This window comes from Channa argus, chromosome 3 (assembly GCF_033026475.1).
Source record: "Channa argus isolate prfri chromosome 3, Channa argus male v1.0, whole genome shotgun sequence".
NCBI lineage: Eukaryota > Metazoa > Chordata > Actinopteri > Anabantiformes > Channidae > Channa > Channa argus.
Window position 1 is genome coordinate 6,012,744 of NC_090199.1, and position 20,835 is coordinate 6,033,578.

The window sequence follows — 20,835 nt, forward strand, 5'->3', positions numbered from 1 at the left end:
GTGTCCACGTTGGACGTAAAAACTCTAAAAGGCTAACGTGTCGTGGACTTTTTTTTATTCTGCATCAAACTGTTTGGCTGTCAAACCAAATGTAATGTTTAGCGCGGATTTTAAACACAAAGCGAGCTTCTGCCCTTTTTAATTAATGCTTCTTGAGCATACTGGGGCATCTGAATTATGTCGTTTGACCCACGAGCACAAGCGCGCACCCGCCGTAAACAATACACTCTGTGCTTTTAACCGTGGGGTGATGTAGCCGTGGAGCGCGCCCAGTCCGAGGCGTGCCCACGGATGCGCATTCACTTGTTCACCGTCGGCTCCCGCGCCGCGTGAGGGGAGGAAGAGAGAGATAGGGGGCTAGAGAGAGAGAGAAAGAGCATCATCACAACACAGGTCCACAGCTTCCGAGAGAGGACAGGCAAATTAGAGGTTAAGTTAAAAAAGCGGCGGTGATAGTAGCGGTAGTGTAGTGCCTCGAGCAGACTTTGGTGAATTTTCGTGTCGGTTGCCCGCCGCTCCACACACCCTGCGCCTTTGAAGCAGCAGCGGGGAGGAGAGGAGGACCAGATAGGAGGCTGTGCAGAGAGGAGGAGGACCATGGAGGGGATGCAGGCATACGGAGCCGGGAAAGCCGGAGGAGCCTTCGACCCCGTCACCTTCTTCCAGCAGCCTCAGACCATTCTCCGCATAGTGTCTTGGGTACGTCCCTTCTCCAGTACAAAAGGAGCCCGAAAGAAATGAAGTTTGCTGGTCCAACTGTTATGTTTTCGTCGCTACATAGGCCACTTTTACATAACCTCACTCGTGCAGTAGGTACAGCTGCGGTTTGAATGGCCTTCGTTGTGTTTGTTTATCTATAAAAGGCCCAGAGAGGCAGACTACGGTGTTATAATTATTTAAAAAATATTTATTTTATTGTTGTATTGCATCAGTTAGCACATCATGTACCAGTATATGATTTAAAACACTCTTGTGTTTCTTCTGCTTACTGACTTTTTATTCAGGCTGTTACAGGCTATGGGCCCCGGAAAAGGTCCCAACCAATAGGGCCCTAATAATTCACTGTCAGTATATATGAATTATTCACAAATGTATCTGGCAGAATTTCTCTAGCTTTACCATTTCTTCTAACCGTATCTGTATCTGTGCCCTATTTCTGGCTGATATACAGTATTAATAGAAGGGCTCTCACTTAACCCATCAATGTGAGTGTAAGGGTGCAGCATTGCTTCAACATGACTTTCACCTGTAATATTCACTAGTTGTAAATAACTTGAAATAACCATGATAATAAATCTTTTCTGTCATATTAAAAATGCACTTGCCACAGGTTGCATTTCCTCTTCCCGATTCCACTAGTCCACCCTCCTTGCCTTTACACTTCTCTGTAAGGACTGTGTAAAGCTACTAAAGTTAGCCCCTTTCCACGGAAGACAATATTCTTGTCTTCGTACTAATCCTGCAACCCCTGCAACACAAGATTTTCTATGCAACCTTTACTTCACAGCAGAAAGATGCACAGTTCTTTGCATTGGCACCACAGTGTCTGTATCTGCTTGTCCTAGCTTTACCCAGTAAACGTAAGGTCTTGCGTGCAGTTGTTGAAAACGTGACGTTACAAGGACTAATTAAAATAATGTGCGCAGCAAGTTACCACCGTTTATTTAAAGACTGCTGATAAACACAAAAACCCGTTGACACATTACATTTTTTGGGGAGAAAATAATTAATGTTTACCAGTAAGTATGACATACTCAATTATGGCTATGATGTTGGAACTAAAACAATATGCGTGACATAATAAACATGAACTGTAACATTTAAATCCAGACCACATGAGAGAGGCGTGAAAATAGGTTGGGAGTATGTGAGTGTTAACCTTTTAGCTCTGTAGCTGTCGTGAGTCATGTGGCCATATAATGAACCGTGACCGACTCCTTAGTCGTGTAAGAACCAGACGTTACATTCCACTCCGTATTAAGGTTGAGTGATGGATCTTTTTATTTTGATACCTACTGTGTGTCTTGTAAAGACGATGGCCACATCTCTGAGGTAGTATAAACATAGTAGTTGGTACAGTACTAGTGTACTTGAGATACAATTTTGAGTTGATATCAATATCATATGAAGCTGATAAAATGTCAACGTAAAGTGCTATGCAATGGCCATGTTGCAACCCTATGAATGTTTTTAGTCACTAAAATATCCGAAAAGGGAAAATGACCATCACAAATTCATGTTACGCCATGCAGACGCCAAGGTGACATCTTCAATTTGTGTATTTCATTAAGCCAACAACCCATGTCAGAAATATTCAATTCACAAAAATATTCCATTCACCATAAAGAAACAATTGTGCCGTTTTTGAAGCTTAGATGTTTTGAATTCTTTTGTGATTAGTGGATTTAGTTTTAATGATCACTATGAAAAGCACTTAAATCTATTTAGTTTTTATAATTAAGTGAATAATATCTGAATCCACACACTGACCCCCAGATTGAAAGAGTTACAAAATGACCTCAGAGGCCCTGCTATTGTACACTTGTTTCTTTTTTAGGTGATCTTGCAATGTATTTGTCTTTTTTTTTTTTTTTATCTATTTATGATTCTCAAAAATGTTTTATTGGCCATTTGTATGTCTTTGCTGTCATTTTGTGTGTCTTAAATGAGCTCGGTGAATTTCAAACAAAACGTAGGCCTGTGTGTGCGGCGACGACAATATTTAGCAATCAATCCATGTCTGTGAAGGTGCAGTGACTCTATGGGCTCCTCAAAGGATGCCCCGGCTGTCTAGGTGTCACCAGAGCAACAGCATGTCTCCATAGTAACAGCCACAGCCTAAGTTGTGATGTTTAGTGTGATGGTGCTAATACTCAAATCTGCTGTGGACTCCGTGGGAGGAAACTAACGGCACTTTAAGCATTTGGTGATGGGGGATGTCAAGTTTGTGTGTGTGTGTGTGTGCTTGTGTGTAAATGGTGAGACAGGCAAGAATGGAGAGATTCACGTGTAATACTTGGCAAGGAAGAGCGAGAGTTTGTGAATGGTTAGGGGTTCTTTCGGCCCTCCCCTTTCTCTCTCTCTTTTTTATCTCCCGCTTCTTCATACAAGGGCTGTGTGTGGAGGTGATAATGAGTCTGTGTGTTTGCGTGTGATTCAGCCTCAGGGAGTACGTTAGTAGTGATGCTGCATTAAAAATGGAGGAGAGAGGTGACAGATGGAGGTAGAGCACCTTGTCTGTGATAATTTCATACATCTAAGAAAATATGTCATTTATTGAATTAAATTAAGCAGGGTCAACCTGATCTGCGGAGATTATGTGACATCAATTTGCCTTTTGTTCTCTGTTTGATCAGCATTTAAAAGAGCATTTTGAAGCTTGGATCCTAGGTTTTTTTTTTTTTCCCTTTGAGCATAAGTTCTGCTGCTGCTGCTGTTCAAGGATGAGGGTTCTCGCCCGGGCAACTTAAAACATCCATCAAATCATTATGGACATAAATGTGCTCGTTAGTTCTGCTGCGTGGCTGACTCTGCTAAAGAAGAATCCGTAATTTTTAGAAGTTGAAAAGCCCAAAGCAATGTTTTTCTTCCTGCCCGCTGAGTGAATTTGCAGATCAGAGTTCACCATTTAAGTGTGAACTAACAGGAAATAGAAACTGATATTTGTGGTGCACGTTGTGCATGTAGATTTCTTTAAAAGGTTAAGAAGGTTACGGCAAATACTTGATCACTTCCTCATCGACTGTGCTTGTAGTCTGTGACAATCTATAGTATAGTCATAGTAGTAGCTTCTCTTCCTTCTGTTAGAATGTTGCCTTTTAACACCGTCTGTAACACAAGCAACATTTCAAAGAAGCTTCACAACAAACTATGATTTACAGGCTAATTCACTGTGTGCTATACAGACACTTACACAAGTTAAGAGGGTTAATATTTTAAATTTGGCTGTGACGATGATTAGCATTTCAGAGGTCAGGAGATGTTGCAATTAGTGAGTGACTGCACGATATTAGCAACACAAACACACAGACTGCACTGCAGCACATTCTGTCATCTCCATGTAAACCAGGAACACACACACACAAACACACAGACACGCACAATCATAGTTTCTTAGTGCCAACATGTTAGAATTCAGACACAATTGAAAAGCCATTTTGAGATGCGGGTTGCGTGCTTGCATTTCATAACCACCTTTATGTGCTTTCAGTAGGTTGAGAAGATGCATTAACTAAAGCTTATCTGTATGTTTACAAAAAAGCTGTTGCATATCAGCCACAGCAGCCAACTATCAATCAAACAGAATTGCTAATACATTTTGGCATTTGGCTGGAAAATGTGAGTACCTCCCTCAGCCATTCACAATTTGCCAACACACTGTAACGGAGATAGAATGTGTTGCTCTTTGCAGTAACTGCCTTAACTCTGGTTTTCTTTTGGCTCGAGTACGTCTGTGTGTTGTTCATCTATATTTGCAACTGATTGCGAGCGTACAGTATAATCTGATATAAGACCTAGTGCAGCTAACCATTGCCTCTAAAGTGGACGTCTGCGTTGCTGGGTGGGAAATACAACAGGCTCTAATGCTGGCAGCACAGGCTGGTGGGTGCAGTGGATTAAGGAGCAGCAAGGTGCATCAGAAAACAGGTGATGGTCAGTGTGTGTGAGAAGCTTGGAAACTGGCAGACCTTCATTTCCATAGTTGCCATTGCCTCTATCTCTCTGTAAAGCAACAAGATTCATTAAAGATTTATTAAAGAAACCTAAAAAAAAACAAAAACATGGATGTTAGCTAGAGGATTGTATTCAATACAAATTTACCAGTAGTGAGAATGAGCCTCAGTGTGCAAGCCGCAGGCAGAAAAATGGGAGCAAACAGCATGCACTGCATTTATGATCAGAGAGTGAGGCAGTTGTTTGTCCTGACTGGTTACACTCATGAAGAGTAAGAGTAAAAGAACGCTGAAATCACGGAGTTAAAAGAGGGTATGATTACATGACTCAAGCATGTTTTAAAAATTTGCCAGCAGATTTTCACAGTACAAAAATGTACAGAGATCAGCTTGTTGATTAGCTGTGATGTCAAAAGTATGTGCAGTAATTTGTGAAAAAAAAACTTGGTTGCATGGTCTGAATCAGTGAATAAGTTGATGCTTTTTCTTAATTTAGGGAGAAACAAATCAAGCAAACCCAATCCCAAAAGCCAAATGCCTGGAGTGGAAGCAAGAAAGTAAGCACAAGGCAATGGGTCAGAAAAATGCTGGGTCGAATTCGGGTCCAATCATGTTCTCACCACAAATGATCTTCTCCACAACTCGTGTGGCAAGAGTGAGACCTCTTCCTTGTATTGCATGCAGCATAGCTTCGCTTTAGTGTGGCCTGTCGAACTAGTTAAAACCACATGCAGAAGTGACCGAATAAGCTCCGGTCCAGATTGCATTTCTACTCTCACTTGATTCTATTATGCTCCACTTTCAAGACTGAGCAAGCATCTGTTTCCTTACAATGATATCACTTTATGTTCCCGGTCTGATCGCGTTCTCACTAACTGGCACCACGTCCATCTTATTGTGTAACCTTGGTACTGCAGTAGTTCTCCTTGAATTGTACTTTGACAAGGTCTCCTCTTGCCATCACTCTCTCTATCTCTCACTCTTTGCATTCGCTGTCATTACATGAGCAGATGCTGCCATGGCGACTGTGGCAATCAGGTATCCCCAGTTTAGGCCAATGCACTGCAGCAGACAATAAGCCCACACCCACACCCTCACATACATGGACACTACATAACGTCCTTCAGCAGGAATCCCGTAATAGTCAACGGTGCAGTTAACTGGTCACTGTAATATACATACATTTTTCACTGATGACTCACTGCAGTCATTCTCTGTGTCTTTTTTGTAGCAGTCATGAATGTGACATAATGCTTCTGTTAATGTGTGAGTTCAGGCTTTTCAGTGTTACGTTGGACTGTGCCGTGGTACCAGTGGGTGTGACTCTGTTAAGTTCAGTGAGATACCATCACTGAGTTTCCTGTGGAAATGGCCTCTGGCTGTTGCTAATCTTTAGGTGGAGTCAATATGAATGTGAATAAAGCAGCTTTCCAAGGGCAGCGTGATGCATATGATGGAGCATATGCATATTGGTAAAAAACTCAGGTCTCTTTCTCTTGACTCCATTGCTCTACTCATGTAAGTCTGTGTGATTATGCTATACGACTATTATTTCAATTAGTCAGATACTTCTTTAATCCGTGCTTTCTGTAGAACGACTAAATATTCAGTAAGCTCTCAGTTGGAATCAGAATAGGCACATTTCTGACTCACAGCATCACTGAATGACTGTCTTATTTGTTTCATAAAGTTGAAGAGTAAAAAAATTTACCCTTATTAACTATTTGATTAACATACTCTGATGAAGGACACAGTCACAAAAGCTTGGACATAATACAGTGCTAGGCCATGGTCTGCCGTGTCCCCCTGTGTGTGTGTGTGTGTGCATGGCTATTTGTAATACAGGATTTGTATGAGATACAGTGTGTGAATAGTCGGGTGACGTGAGGCCAGGCTCAATTGTCTGGTCTTTGCAATGGACACAAAAGGCCCTTTCAGGGAACAAACCAGCAGCTGTAAATCATTCGCAATAAGCCAGACTGAAGTTATATGATTTAGAAGAAGCAGCAGCTCTTTTACTGTCATTGATGAATTTAACCCATCCCCCCTGGGGTGGGGCAGCAGTGGGCGGCCACAGAGGGCACCCAGGGAGCTGGCCATGGGTGTCCTGCTCAAGTACGCACCTGTTGCCTGGGCTGGACGTTTACCTGAGAAACTTCTGCCACCCAGCCCGATGTCATGTCTACTGAGCCACCAAATCAAACACCATCACAAACTGGATTTGAACCTGTGCAGAAAGGTCTACACCTTAACCTCTCATCCACTGTGACTTTAGGTCTACCTATTAGCCCAGTTTGCAGTATGTGTGTTAGTTGTGTTAGTTAGAAATTTAATTTAATTTGTAGTAAGTTCAGCAGGAAACACATACATTCACGCACGTCTGCACACAGTTTCACAAACATGTACAAACCACACACACACACATACACTAAATCAGCATTTAGTGTATGTGTGTGTGTGTGGAATTTATGTAAATCTCTGATGGTCACAAGATCAGAAACTCACATGGTGTTCTTCATAGTGGCTGCTTTTATCACCACCAGAAGCCTTTTGATCTGTCTACCGATCAGAGGGGGAGGGAAGGGAGCCTTCCTACAAACACACACACACACCGGGGTGTGACCGAGAGCATTACTGAAAACCATATCACATGCACATCCTCCTAAGCAGCAACTAAAGAATGTGAAGGTGCAGCGAGTTCAGGAATAATCCACATTTCATTTCTGGACCATTTTGTGTTAAATTCAGTATTTTTGTTTTCTGTTAAAGCATTATGAGATGCAGTTGATGTGCATGTGAAGGACACCCACGCTCCAGCCATTGCATGTCCAGCTCAGAGCAGCCCAGAGAAAAAAAACTCCGTAATTGAATCTACCCCCTGTCATGTGACGGCAAATAAGTGTGACCCTGAAGATCATGTGGGTTTTCAAACCCAGCAAAGTAATCCATGCATCCATCCACTTGTTCAAAGTGGGTTCCAGCTCTACAGCAAATAGATTGATTTATGGAAACAGACACGTAAGACTTAAAAAAAAGACTGATTAGTATCTCAAATGTGTGCTGTAAACACACATTTTGTTCTGCCATATAAAATAGGAAAAGTGTCAGGTAAAGCCATGCAGCAGTATGTAAGACTGTACATAAAAACTGTAGCTGTGGCCTAATAGTAATGATCATCACGATGCCAAACAGCCTTGTTACTTGAAAAAAGTTGTCCAGACATAGCATTTCATATGTTTAACCTCAGGAATAGATGCACCAGGAGCATTTTGGGGTACAGTGTCTTGCCCAAGGATACTCGACACATGGAGGAAAGAGGGACCGGGAGTTGAACCATTGACCCTGCGGTTGCCGTTTACCAACTGAGCTACAGCCGCCCACGAAGCTTGGTTTGCTTCTGTGTGTTCTGGTTCTTGCTGATGATGAAGGTTTTCCCGTTCCACTGCACCGCATTCCCTCTCTTGGCTTTGGGCAAGCTCCACTCATTCAGCTCAGTTCATTCAACAGAGACATACAAACCTAACTAAACTCTGAGTTCTGCCAATGGAGGATTGACAGCTTGTAATTTCTTGAACAATCAGGCCATAAATGGGACTGTGACAATAGTAAACAGTAAATAAGTGGGAGATTGTGTACTTTCTCTGGGAACCAATTAGTCTCGAGACTGAACAGTATTTGACTCCGTTTGGATGACTAAGGATTCGTCGCTGGTTTTGAAGACTTGTTTTCCGTTTAAGGTTTGCAATGAGAGCAGCTCGGGGATCCGTGCATGGAGAAACAGTTCAAATGTGTCCATTTTATGAGAAATTTGTAATAAACCCTGTAGAAAATCTTGACTGGATGCATCACCATCACGTTTATATAACCTTGGTCAGTACAGATGCCTTCACTGATATTTGAATTTGATACATAAACTTCCCTCTGACTTCCCTTTAGTAAAATATGTCCAGATATCTCCAAATGCCTCCAGATGACAATATTTGGAGCAACCCTCAGTTCAAATTGTGCCATCTTGTGGCTCACACTATGGAGGTTGCCCAGCCTTCTTTTCCAAAGGTCCTCCAGACGACATCATCTGAAAACTCCTCCAGATGACGTCATCTGGAGAAGTTCTTCATTTGGAACTATTTTAATACAGGGAAGTCAGTTTTAAATCAATGTGCATTTACACCCAAAACTAAAGCCATAACAAGCAAGTTGAAAATGAGTGAAGGTACTCTTTAATATGATATTTGAAGGTGATTTATTTACATTTATGATGCACATATTTATTATTTCGACCAGTGTAAGGATACGTATTTACAATTCATCTACAGCTTGATACTCGGGAGCCACAAACCTGCATGGTATAGAAGCTGAACAGGAAAATGTATTTTAAAGATGAATGAGAATAAGCAAGTACTATTTATACACAGACCATCTTTGACATCTGTGACTTTGTGCTTTTTGACCTGTTCCTTAAAGTAAGCCGTGCACGTGAAGCAGTGGTCAAACTGTGCGTGTGTTTGAGCTGTATGTGGTTAGTGTGCTGGTCGTACACACTTATTGTTCCCAAGAACGCTTATGGGCAAGAGGCAGGAACATAACGAGGCGAGATGGGAGAAGACCAGGCGAAGGGAGGGAGCGATGATGCAGCCGGGCTATAAATAGCACTGCCTCCATGCCCCTTCTGCCCCAACACTTTTCTCCGCTCCATCCCCCTGCAATCCCTGCATCTTTTTATCATCTCTCCCCTTAATGAAAAAAGGTCGCAGGTACACAAAGAGGGGGTTGAGGTATTACTACAGTCCTTGGCACGAACTTGATTTCATAGAGAGTAGTGCAGAGGCGCATAGCAGGAAAGAGGGAGGCCACAGGAAACTGAAAGGTTGTGCGTGCACGCTTCCCATGAAGACACAGACCCCAAAGCCCAGCTTGCGTTACTTTTTCCAAAGACAGTAGAAGGCTAAAGAGTGCTGCTCGATTTGTCATCAAACTGAGAACAAGGGATGTTTTTACAACCTCACAAAATGATTGAATATTAACATATGACATATAAACCTTCGTATGCAGTTAAATTTATTCTATCTAAAAAAAAAACAAAAAAAACCCACAAATCACTTTCTGCTCTTTATTGCACTCGCATCTCATGACATGTAAGCACTTTTCTGATGGGACTTCACTTTGAGGTTTTCTCCTTGACTGATTTTTGCTGCCTTGTACCTCACTTGTCAATCGCTATGGATAAAAGCGTCTGCTGAATGTCAATGTAAGCACATATGCCATAATACACTGAAACCCTTGGTTATAGGGTTTTAAGCCAGTGTGTTTGCAAAGGCTGTTGTGATACTGCAAATGCTTCAAGACTTGATATAGAAGGCTACTGTTTTCCCTCAGATAACTGCATAGTTATATGAAGTTACTGTACTTGTGTTTGACTGCTTTCTGTTATTTATCAGAACTGTGCTATGAACGAAATGCTAATATAACTTGTTTACAGTGATTGCTGCCTTGCTGATGATTAGCACATACAGTGTGTAAGTCATAACTTTGACCTACACGTGGGGCTGGGTGAAAGTTTCGAGACACTGAAGAGGATGTGAATATGTGTACATTTTAAAATCGCTTTTGATAAAGCGGATGGGGCAGCAGGGCATTGGAGTGGTTATTGCTGCCACCGTACAGCTTGAAGTTCCCTGGATCCAATGGTTTTTCTGTGAGGATTTTCCACATTTTTCCAAAGCCTCGATGTTTTAACACAGATTTCGGTTGTGTAAATCAATGACAAGCTTCAAAAGTCAGTTTTGAATTTGTTTTGGGAAACAATGGAGGTCTACGGCGCTGATGAACCATAATCCATGTTGCAGACTGACAGACACTAAACATGAGTAGAGGCAAATTATTGTTGGGTTCAGTGTTTGGACATCGTTAATAATATGATTAATATATAAATGACTGAAGTCATCCTAATAAAATACGCTGTGGTTATTTAAACTTTATTCAATTTACCTACAGACAGTATTTAAGTGAACACTTTTTGAAAGTATTTAGCTTTTACATTGTGAAAAAGAGTGTATAGAACCTCACTGTTGAAATGACAGTCAGTGTCAAGTAGATTTCTAACCCCGATTTATATTCTGCTTCGGTTGAGATCTTGAGAACTTGGTGTCAGCAGTGAAAATGTGGCGTCTCAAGCACTGACCAGACAGGTGAAACGAATAGAACGGCTTAAAAGTAAGTAAAGACACAAGGAGTGTAGGAGAAAAGCTCTGCTGAAATCCTGACTGACATCTCAGTCTCCTCCCTGCCTGGTCGTTGGCCTTCATGATGAGGGCTGTCAGTGGAAGTGCAGTCTGTTGTGTGTGTTCCTTTTGTGCTGCTGTCGTTTATCACACAAACCGCTGGGTAAACCCAAGGTTCACTTTAACTCTCTGTCTCTCTCAATCTAACACACACACACACACACATTCAGAATCCATCACTCACCGCAGCAAAATCCATGCACAGACTGCAGACAAATATAAACACATTCAGCCTCAGTTGTATCGAGGACTAGCTCCCTGGAGGTTTGTCAGTTGGACTTGTCTGATTTATCTGCTGTTATCACCAGTGTACAATGTAGGCTGCTTACATAGCACTGCAGTGTGTGTGTGTGTGGTCTCATATTTATGGCCCTGAAAAGGGGGTTTCAGTGAGGAGAGGGGAGACAAGGAGAGAGGAATTAGATGGTATCTTAGTAACATGCTCCTGTTACTGACTCCATTTTGTAGCCCCTTTGTGTCACCTCCAGGCAAAGGTAGACAGCAGACGAGAGGAAAACAATGGGAAAGGACAGACGCGAAAGGAGAAAACGGGAGGAGAGTGAGGAACCGGAGGCCATCGTGATAACCTCCTACCTTCCACTGACTCCATTTCCTCACTGTTGTTGTTTCCCCGCCACCTGAGACGGATCTTAGCTGCAAGGATAAAATCTGTGCGTTATTATCTGCGTCATATCCCAAGCACAACAGAAACATGGAATCCATTGAAAGGAATGCTTAAAAAAGGATTTCACAAGGCCACGAGTTACAAAAGGACTGTAATCCACCTGTTGAATGAAACACAAGAGCAAATTCTAGCAAAAACACAATACACAATACTTATGTTATTTGAAATAATACATTTTTCTAAGCTTTCACAAGACCTAGTGTAGATAAACACACTGATTTTATGTTAGGTGCAGAATAATTGTGTGTTTTGTCAAATATATTGTTTTTCTTTTATCAAAACCTTTAAAAATGCAAAAGTGTAAAATAGTATAAAATTAGATGGTTACAGTTTATCCCTCTGCTACCGTATGCAACATTTTTCAAAGGTTTGTTTAGAGATATGCGCCATAAATGATCGAAATGTGAGAAGGTGCTATCAACATCTCTCGTGACGTGGATGCACAGCACTGTGTCGTGGGTGTGCTCCAGTTTCAATTCTCATGCTATAATAATGAATAAAAATAAGGAAAAACTCATTTTACCCAGAAACTTGGAGGCGAACAAAAACAGCAGCGGGTACTTTATGTAATGATAGGTGTGTAATCCATAATAGTATATAATTTATTTCTTAGTTGATTTATAATTGTAAAAACCTGCTGTTTAGAAAATGATTCTAAAAAAATATGGTGGAAATACCCAGTGTGAAAAAGCTGAACAAAATCACATGGTACAGTATTTGTTAACAGTACTATCAAAACTATTGTACCGCAGTTATAGGGCCTGTTTTCACAATGTCTGATGTGCAATTTTCAAATATGTGTGTTCAATAACTGGAGCTGTTACACTAAATTGTAGAATAGCGGAAAGCGCACATTTTTCATCTGTCGATTTCTATATTTTCAAAGAAAACCCAGAGGCGCACTGAGCAAAATTGCTTAAAAAAGGAATGAAGGATTATTCATGAAACTCCCCTGCGGGGTTGTCGTGACATTATGGGCTGAGAGCGTCATGCTGCAGCATTTTCTTATTCATAAATTACCCGGCCAGTCTAAATATACCATCTGACTTACAGCGGGTGGTTTTCTTTGGGGCTGTAAAAGGCTTTTCTCAAATTTTATACCACGACACCTGCAAGTGCAGAATGGGGACGAATAGGAACCTGAGCAAGGGAATCTGGTAGTGAGTAAAAAAAAAAAGAAGTTCTATTAATGGCAGACAGATCTGATCTTTTGAACATATGAAGAAGATCAATAACACTCAACATTTTTAAACCCCCTCTACAGTAGCATAAATTATGATTTTTAATAGGAGCAATTCTCTTTATGACTTTATGAAGTCTTTTTATGGCAGGGCTGAAATTATTATTGCACAGTTGAATGACAAAATTAACTGGGAGCTCTTTTGATAGTATTGCGTTTTTTTTTTTTTTTTTGTCTGATTGCTTATCAAGCAAAGATTTGTTTTTATATCACCATAAATTCATTGTTTTTGGTTGAATACTGCTGATCAGATGAAAATACACCTTTTTATGATGTAAGTGTAGAGACTGGAAATTATGAGGGGCTACTTTTCACAGAGATCATATTACTGCCGCCAAAGATAAAACATATTGTCACACATTGTGTTTATAAGGTGTTGCATTAGCATTTTCCTTTTCATATACTGGTGTTTATTATCTTTTGCTGTCAAGCAAAACAATCCAAGTCATCCAATTGTTACCTGTAGGACAGTGACGTATGATGGCACCTGTGGTATGTGTGGCTAAAAAAATGAAAGGCAAGGACCCTGAGCAGTAAGACAAATATCTTTAAAATGCATCTGTTCATTAATGTTGCTGTTTTTTAATTCAGTCCTTCTGACCTCATCTCACGTGACTTTTCTCTGCAGCTCTTCTCCATTGTCATCTTCGGCTGTATTGCCAACGAGGGCTACATCAACCGTCCCAGTGAGGTGGAGGAGTACTGCATCTTCAATCGCAACCAGAACGCCTGTAATTATGGTGTGTTCATGGGCTCAACGGCCTTCCTCTGCTGCATGGCATTCATTGGTCTGGACGTCTATTTCCCCCAGATCAGCAGCGTCAAAGATCGCAAGAAGGCAGTGCTGGCTGATATCGGAGTGTCAGGTAAACAAACTTTACTACCGATACTGAAAATCCCTCACAACATCCTACACAACATCTGCTTTTCTGAATCTGAATCATTGCTAAATGGCAGCCAGAGAGGACAGTTCCCACCAATACAGCTCTCCAGCTTTCTATAACACCCATTACTGCTGTGAATGCCACTGGGAGATGATTGGAGATTAGAGGTTCAAAAGATGATCTCATAATTCAAGCAGCAGAAACCAATTTAAATCAAAGTAAACTTCAGCTCCTCAACTTTGACTGACATTCTATACCGCGCAGCGCTTTGCAGAGTGCAGATGAATAACAGTAATTTAACTACCTAAGAGTGATGACAGGTTAAGTAAGACGATGCTCACATAAAACTGAAACATGGACTTTTCTGCCTCTTAAGCACGGCATGCAATAACTGGTCATATCTGAGATATTACACGACACTGATGGGAAGATCACTAAACCACATTTTAGAATAAACCACCATTTGGCAGTGAGATCACAACAGCTGCAGGTAAAGTAGGCTCTGCCACCGCCGACACGACCTGAGCATCGGTGGGTGGTGGTAACGTGGGCTGATGAAGAAACTGCCAGTAATCACTATCTGCTGTAAAGGGGAATAAAGGAGAAGCACAATCAACCTGGTTACATCCAATGGAATATACAGACGTTACATATTAAACTTTTATCCACTTTTTACACATTTCGCTGCCTTTGGGAAGCACTGCACTGTCACACACGTCACACAGGAAGCTGTGTAAATGCCATGTAAAGCACATTCTCACTGTATGTTGCAGTTACGCACACACTCGGCTGTATGCTATAAATTGCAGTTATCAGTTCTATCTTTACACATGCGGAACAAGATCGAGCGCAAAAACTATCTACTCTGTTATTTTTGCTTGATGCATTAAGCTTTGTCGTTTGTCTTTTCTTTCTCTTTTTTTTTTTTCGACTTTGGATGTTACACTGTCAGACGGAACAAACACAATTCTGTTGTTAGAAATGTGGGTTTCTAGGCACTTGTTTGAAGCCTCAGAGCACACGCCTGCCACCTGAGCGCTACAGTAGCCTACTTAGCGCTTCCATCTTATGTGTCAAGGATGCAACAAAGTCAGGAGACACAAAAGTGAATCAATCAGGCTAAACGCTGGGCAGTGCTTTTAAGGACATTTCCACAATATTTTTGACAACAATGATGTGAACGGCGTTACAGATGATTCATGCCAGATTGTTTAAAGTTAGAGTTGAAAGTTCAAAGAAGGAAGAGACAACAGACCCAACATTTGGCGTCATGTTACATTTAAATGATTGTTTTTAACCGTGCTCCTCTTCTTTCTAGCATTTTGGTCCTTCATGTGGTTTGTGGGATTCTGTTTCTTGGCCAACCAGTGGCAGGTGACCAAGCTTGAGGACAACCCGCTGAGGGAGGGAGCGGACGCTGCCCGGGCAGCCATCACCTTCTCCTTCTTCTCCATCTTCACCTGGGTAAGACCCTCCACAGCTCACTGCTAATATGAGGTTTGTCACGGTGCTTTGAAGGACCCAAAAAGGGGCCGTGCACTTAAAGTCCCTTCTTCTTTCTGCCTTTGCCATGACTGTATGTTCACCTTATTTTCGGTTAGCGCGTGGGTTCGGGATCTCATACCTTTGTGAACGTTTTCCAACAGGGCATCCAGGCTCTCTTCTCTTTTGAGAAGTTAAAGAGTGTGTCATTTGAAGAGGAATACACCAAGTTGTTCCCCCCTCATGCTCATCAAGCTTTTGTCTGACTCTGCTGTCTTCTCCCCCTGCTGCCTGAACCCTCTGCAGCTAGTTCCACACACTCCTTCCCAGCTGCCGCACTTGTTTTAGGGGGCAACTTCAAGAGCCCCTAGAAGTGACAGATGAAACACTGTATCTTCATGGTCGCCAGCTAAATGTTGCACCGTGTTAATAAACAGTTACATAATTTATTTCCCGACCCAAGCACATTAGAATGGTAACCTTCAAAACTTCATCGTAATTTTCCTGACCCTCACCTTGAGAGAATGGGTTGACATTTCCTAACATAAGCTTAAACCTGTTTGCTTTGTGGCTTGGATTTAGCGTCACTTCATGTCACCACGGTATTTGTGAAGTAGCATTTTGCAGCTTTTTAGCTTAGCGCAAATCCCAGAAGCACCGCAAAACACCGAGCCTGAAAATAGGTGCCCTACTGAGACCTAGAAGAAATAGCACATTGTATTTGATTTGTTTACTATACATAAAAACCAAAGAGTATAATATTTCTTTTTTTATGTTGAGCGACGGCTTCCTGAAATGAAAAGACTCGAGGGTCGAACAAGTTAACATCTCAATTTTTGAGCCTTAGCAGTGTAGTCGCTCTTCCTTAATTAGTATGGACTCCAGGAGCACAGTTAGACAAATATCAGAAGCATCCAGTGTGTCATAGGACTTTTGTGTTGTTGTAGAGAAAATCAATCATTTCTACACCAGCTGATTTTCAATATTCCTGTAATCTTGTTCTGTCTTTTCTTCTTTTCTCCCTGCATTGCTTCATAGTGGAATGGAGAAATATGTCGCCCACCGTTTCTTTCTACCGGTTCTTTTCTTGTTGTACTTACATGTCTACTTTGACGGAGCAGTGAATGATGGACTTGAATGTGGTCGCTGGTGTGGTTGCTATGGAAATGTGTGGAATCAATCACGAGCAGGGGCTGCTTGACCAATCAGAGACTGCAGCCCTATGAGCAACCCCTCCCTCCCCATGCAATTACCTAGGAATTGATTTAGTACCACTTTCTGAGAGCTGCTGGAATTTACCGCTCAAAAACAGGGCAAAGGATATTACAGATAAACGGAGAGTCCAAACCGGGGGAGGGGGCGGGGGGGCGGGTGGGGATCACTTTCATTTAGCAACTTTTTCTCTTTTTAGTTTCTTGCAGCAATGTATGGGCAGCAATACTTTTCCTTTTTCTGCAAGTTGCGTGAAACTGAGTTTTTAGATTAGTCGACTTTTTTTAGCGTTTGAAGATTGACTCCCCAGATTAGGCAGCATTATCAAATTGTTATTGCATATTCATTATGTTTTTATGGCTTAAAACGGCATGTTAATGAGCCATAAACATGGTTTATGATGAGTATTAAACTAAAATGTTCCACTACTGTAAAAATAATAACAATAATAATAATATTCGGGGCAAAGTCTGCAAAATGTGTTTCTCTCTGACAAGGATTAAAAGATTATTTCAGAACTGTTCAAGCAGAGACAGTCTGTCTGCAACATCTGAACATCCCAGACACAGCAGTAAATAAAACCTCACAACTTCCCTGAACCTGGAGCTAAAATCAACTCCGCTCTCCCTGTGGTTTTGTCTCTCTCTCTGTCTGCGTCTCAGGCTGTGTTTGCACAGCGTGCAGAGTGTGGACACAGAGCAAGCGCGGTGGTGTCCCTGGCTTCTGCCCACTGTTGTCTTCAAACATCTCTAATTATTGGTTAAAGTGAGCTTGGTGGTGCTTCACAGTGCGGTTTTCAGCTGGTTAATAATGCACAGTCTCAGTTTAATTGCACTGTGCTTGTCCCTGTGTGGACTGGATTGGTGTTCAGGTGAGAGCTGAACAACCACTAAATAGGCTTTTTTTTCCACTGCTGCCTTTACTACATACCTGCATTGACTGACTAAATAACTCTCTACAGCTATCTAATAAGCTTCATAAGCTTTCCAGCCAACTAATCAATGTTTCCTTCTCTCCCTTTGTTCTCTCTCTTCTCCCTGAACATTTGCACTAATGCTACCTCATCTCTGCTTCATCTGGCTCCTCGCCATTCAATCACCATCTGTGCACTTTCTGCCTTCTCACCCCCCTCCCGTCTCTGTTCATCTGTGAAAGGCGAGCCAGTCCTTCCTGGCGTTCCAAAGGTACAAGCTGGGGGCCGACTCAGCCCTTTTCTCCCAGGAATACACGGACCCCAGCCAGGATGCAGCCGGGGCTCCTTACGCCTCCTTCGGTGGGGACGACCTGGAGAGCCCAGGACCTGGAGGGATGCAGGCCAACAGCGATGGGACCTTTGACGGCACAGGAGGCTACCAGCGTCAGGACTACTGAGATGTTGCATTACAGTGGGGATATTCAGGATGAAGTTGCCCAAAGTTTCTAATTTAGCATGTTTTATTGTTTCTGTGATACTAAAAGTCTCCTGGCTCCAAAGCAACCGGATTCTGGCCACTTCAGGGTAACTTTACCATGTACCAATGGGTTGTTTTGATCTAGTGTAAGACACAAAAGCTCAGGTTTTACCCCAAAGCTTAAACAAATGCATTACAAAATAATATACATAAACAGCAAAAGATACACATATTCTCAAAATTAAGAATATTTATGGTTACTAAGAGTTAGCATAGATTACAGCAGATCACAATCATGTCCTGTTTTATTTTGGATAAGTAACCCAACAATGATTGTTTTACTTTGCACATCCAACCGATTTTGCATTTAGCTGATGCTTTATAGCCAGTGTGACCTCTGGTGATCAGGAGAAAGATAGAAAGTTCCTTACATCTGTTTGTGTAGGAAACATTAGTTTGTCACTAGATCAGAAAACCTGGGCAACTTTCGGGATCTTGGGAGACATAGGTATCAGCTGCAGGAAGGACAAGAGGTCAATCATGTGCAAATCTGCAGATAAAAACATCAGTGGCTTCAGGAAATCCGTGGGAAAGCGTTGTGGGACGCAGACAGACCCTGGGTTCGATCGCAGGTGTTAAGGGCGAGTTAAGGGTCGGTGGTTTGCAGAAATGGTCACCAAGTAGCAGATCAGTGCTTGTGACTACTTTGCCTTCCTCTCCTGAGCTCTGCTGTCAGTCAGCAAAATGACTGCAGTCGGCTTTAGATTAAACACTCAAACTCACACACAACGGCTACGCACACATGCACAAGCACAGGTTCAGGGAATATTGATTCTGAAGAGATACAACGTGAATTTCTTCTGACGAAACTCCTTAGAGGTGCATTACAGAATATAAGCATGGACAAGCAAGTAACAGTGGCGTAACTGGTAACTGCAATTTTGTGTGTGTGTGTGTGTGTGTGTGTGGGTGGGTGTACCTGTGTGTGTATGTGGGACAACGTGTAATTGATGTTCCCGTTTTTCTTTCCACAAGTGTTGCCTTAGTGCTGACTGCCAAGCAAAATCCAACAAACACGGGACATGCACAGGATCGCAGTTCTCTTTTAGCATCTTTAGGGCAAAAGTGAAGCTAATCAAATTTCAGCTTGTTTTTGTCCTAAGGCAAACTAAGAAAACTAAATTAAACCAAGTATTTGACACCATTATAGAGCATCCAAAATAACACATAAATATATATCAGAAGACCTACAGGCAATGTACTACTTTTGTTTTCTCACTTTATTTCAACAAATCTACAGATAAATCAACCACGAACATCACGAGCATATACAAACATACATTCCTTCGTTTTCTAAATGAATAAAGTATATCTATCTGTATAAATATATTTAAATCCATAAATCAGTATATTAGAGTGTTGGAAAACAGATTATGCTTTATTTTAGGGCATTATGCTAGTTCTCTATAAAAAAGACAAGAAAGATCTATGGTCTTTAGTATTGTTGTGATAAGATACTGTATGTGGTGAGGTCATCCATGCCTCATCCTTTATGTTGCGTTCAGGGTAAGGAGATGTTTTTATTTTGGGATAATAATACTAAGTGTAAAAACACAGCAACAAAAAAAAAATGTGACCAATTATTAAAGTACATATACATAAATATATATACACTTTATACTGTACAACCATGTAGTCATAGAAATGTGTGATGTTCCTCCGTGAATTCTGTTAAACGAGTCAAAAACTAAAAGACTGTGCATAAATGTGTTTGATTTTATCCAATAAAGATTCAAAAACGCGACAACGATATGGATTTTTTTTTGTCTTTTCATTGTAATGGCATTGTCCCTGTTGTTTCGACATTATAATGTCCTTATCTATTGAATGTGTTCAGCTGTCATGCGAGCAAGGTGTGTTTTTTTTTTTCAAGTGTTCCACACATTTCGAAAGTTACAGGTTGTGTGGATGAAAGCTCATAAATATTTTAAGTGCTGTAGTGATTTCGAGTTTGGCAGTGAGGCGCAGAATGTGACAAATGTAAGACACTTAAGTGCAGCCCAATAAGTGCAGATTTTGAAGGCTGAGCTTATGATTTAGTTTAATAACAACAAACTGTGTTTTACTCACTAACTTAGTTCATGAAGATGAAGGTGCTCAGTAGTGAGTTATTGTCCGAATTTAGATTTTCCTAAATTCTAAGGAAAAATTATATATATATATATATAGGATGAACGGCTTTCGGGTTGTCCCTTCATGGGTCTTAATTAGACAGGGGCCTGGTGGCTCCGTGTTAGAGCATTGGGTTGTACGGCCTTCTACATCCCAATTCAATGCTCTACCACCGATTCACCAGGTCACCGTCTTTCGGCTTGTCCCTTCAGGGGTCGCCACAGGGGAACATGTTCCGCACGTTGATTCTGCATGTGTTTTTACCCTCCCGTCACCCTCCCCCTTTTTTTTTTTTTTTATCCGAGCTCGGGGCCGGCACCAAGGTCGCCCCTTGGTGACCCGACCCAATGCTCCACCACTGATTCAATAGGCCCCTGTCTAATCAAGACGGCGTAGTTGCTACTGCAAATCAGTTCATTAGTATAGGATCATCAGGTTTTTACAATCACACCAGTAGACAGTCTAAAATGCATTTACTCTTAACCGCGGGGGAAACGTAAAGCTTTCAAACGTTTAATATACTGTTAATAAATGACAGCCAACAGCATCGTGTACTTGGAATTTGTTGTTGTAGACAATAATAAAACCATACGGTGGCGCTATTGTCCAACAAATCCAGTTGGGTAAAAACAGCCGGAAATGTGTGTTGCTATTTTATTTAGTTTTCCTTACGTTTTTCAACGTTTTATTCAAAAACTAAACCAATGCGTGTAAAATAAGAATTTTGACTAGCAACAGTATGTTTAAGTTATGTTATTTCGCAATAATCCAAACAGAACAAATAAAAAATAGTTACATTATTTTATGCCTACGCT

The 20,835-nt window shown here is 41.4% G+C and overlaps 1 protein-coding gene across 2 annotated transcripts; it reads left to right on the forward strand.

Moving 5' to 3' along the window:
• The first annotated feature begins 204 nt into the window (after window positions 1–204).
• On the forward strand, window positions 205–19,658 carry LOC137123456 (synaptogyrin-1-like). Of its 2 annotated transcripts, none has more exons than XM_067497184.1 (4): window positions 205–699; window positions 13,508–13,745; window positions 15,082–15,227; window positions 15,410–17,606. In XM_067497184.1, the coding sequence occupies exons 1-4, from the start codon at window positions 598–600 to the stop codon at window positions 15,509–15,511; spliced, it is 588 nt and encodes a 195-aa protein (XP_067353285.1). In that variant the 5' UTR covers window positions 205–597; the 3' UTR covers window positions 15,512–17,606. The 2 variants fall into 2 exon arrangements, with proteins under 2 accessions (XP_067353285.1, XP_067353284.1); XM_067497183.1 differs by lacking the exon at window positions 15,410–17,606 and adding an exon at window positions 17,613–19,658 and having other exon boundaries at window positions 222–699.
• Window positions 19,659–20,835: the final 1,177 nt, after the last annotated feature.

Coding starts and splice junctions, on each gene's coding strand:
- LOC137123456 (XM_067497183.1), top strand. CDS start 598: ATGGAGGGGATGCAGGCATACGGAGCCGGGAAAGCCGGAGGAGCCTTC. Junction 13,746..15,081: donor GGCTGATATCGGAGTGTCAG/GTAAACAAACTT, acceptor TCTTCTTTCTAG/CATTTTGGTCCTTCATGTGG. Junction 15,228..17,612: donor TCTTCTCCATCTTCACCTGG/GTAAGACCCTCC, acceptor CATCTGTGAAAG/GCGAGCCAGTCCTTCCTGGC.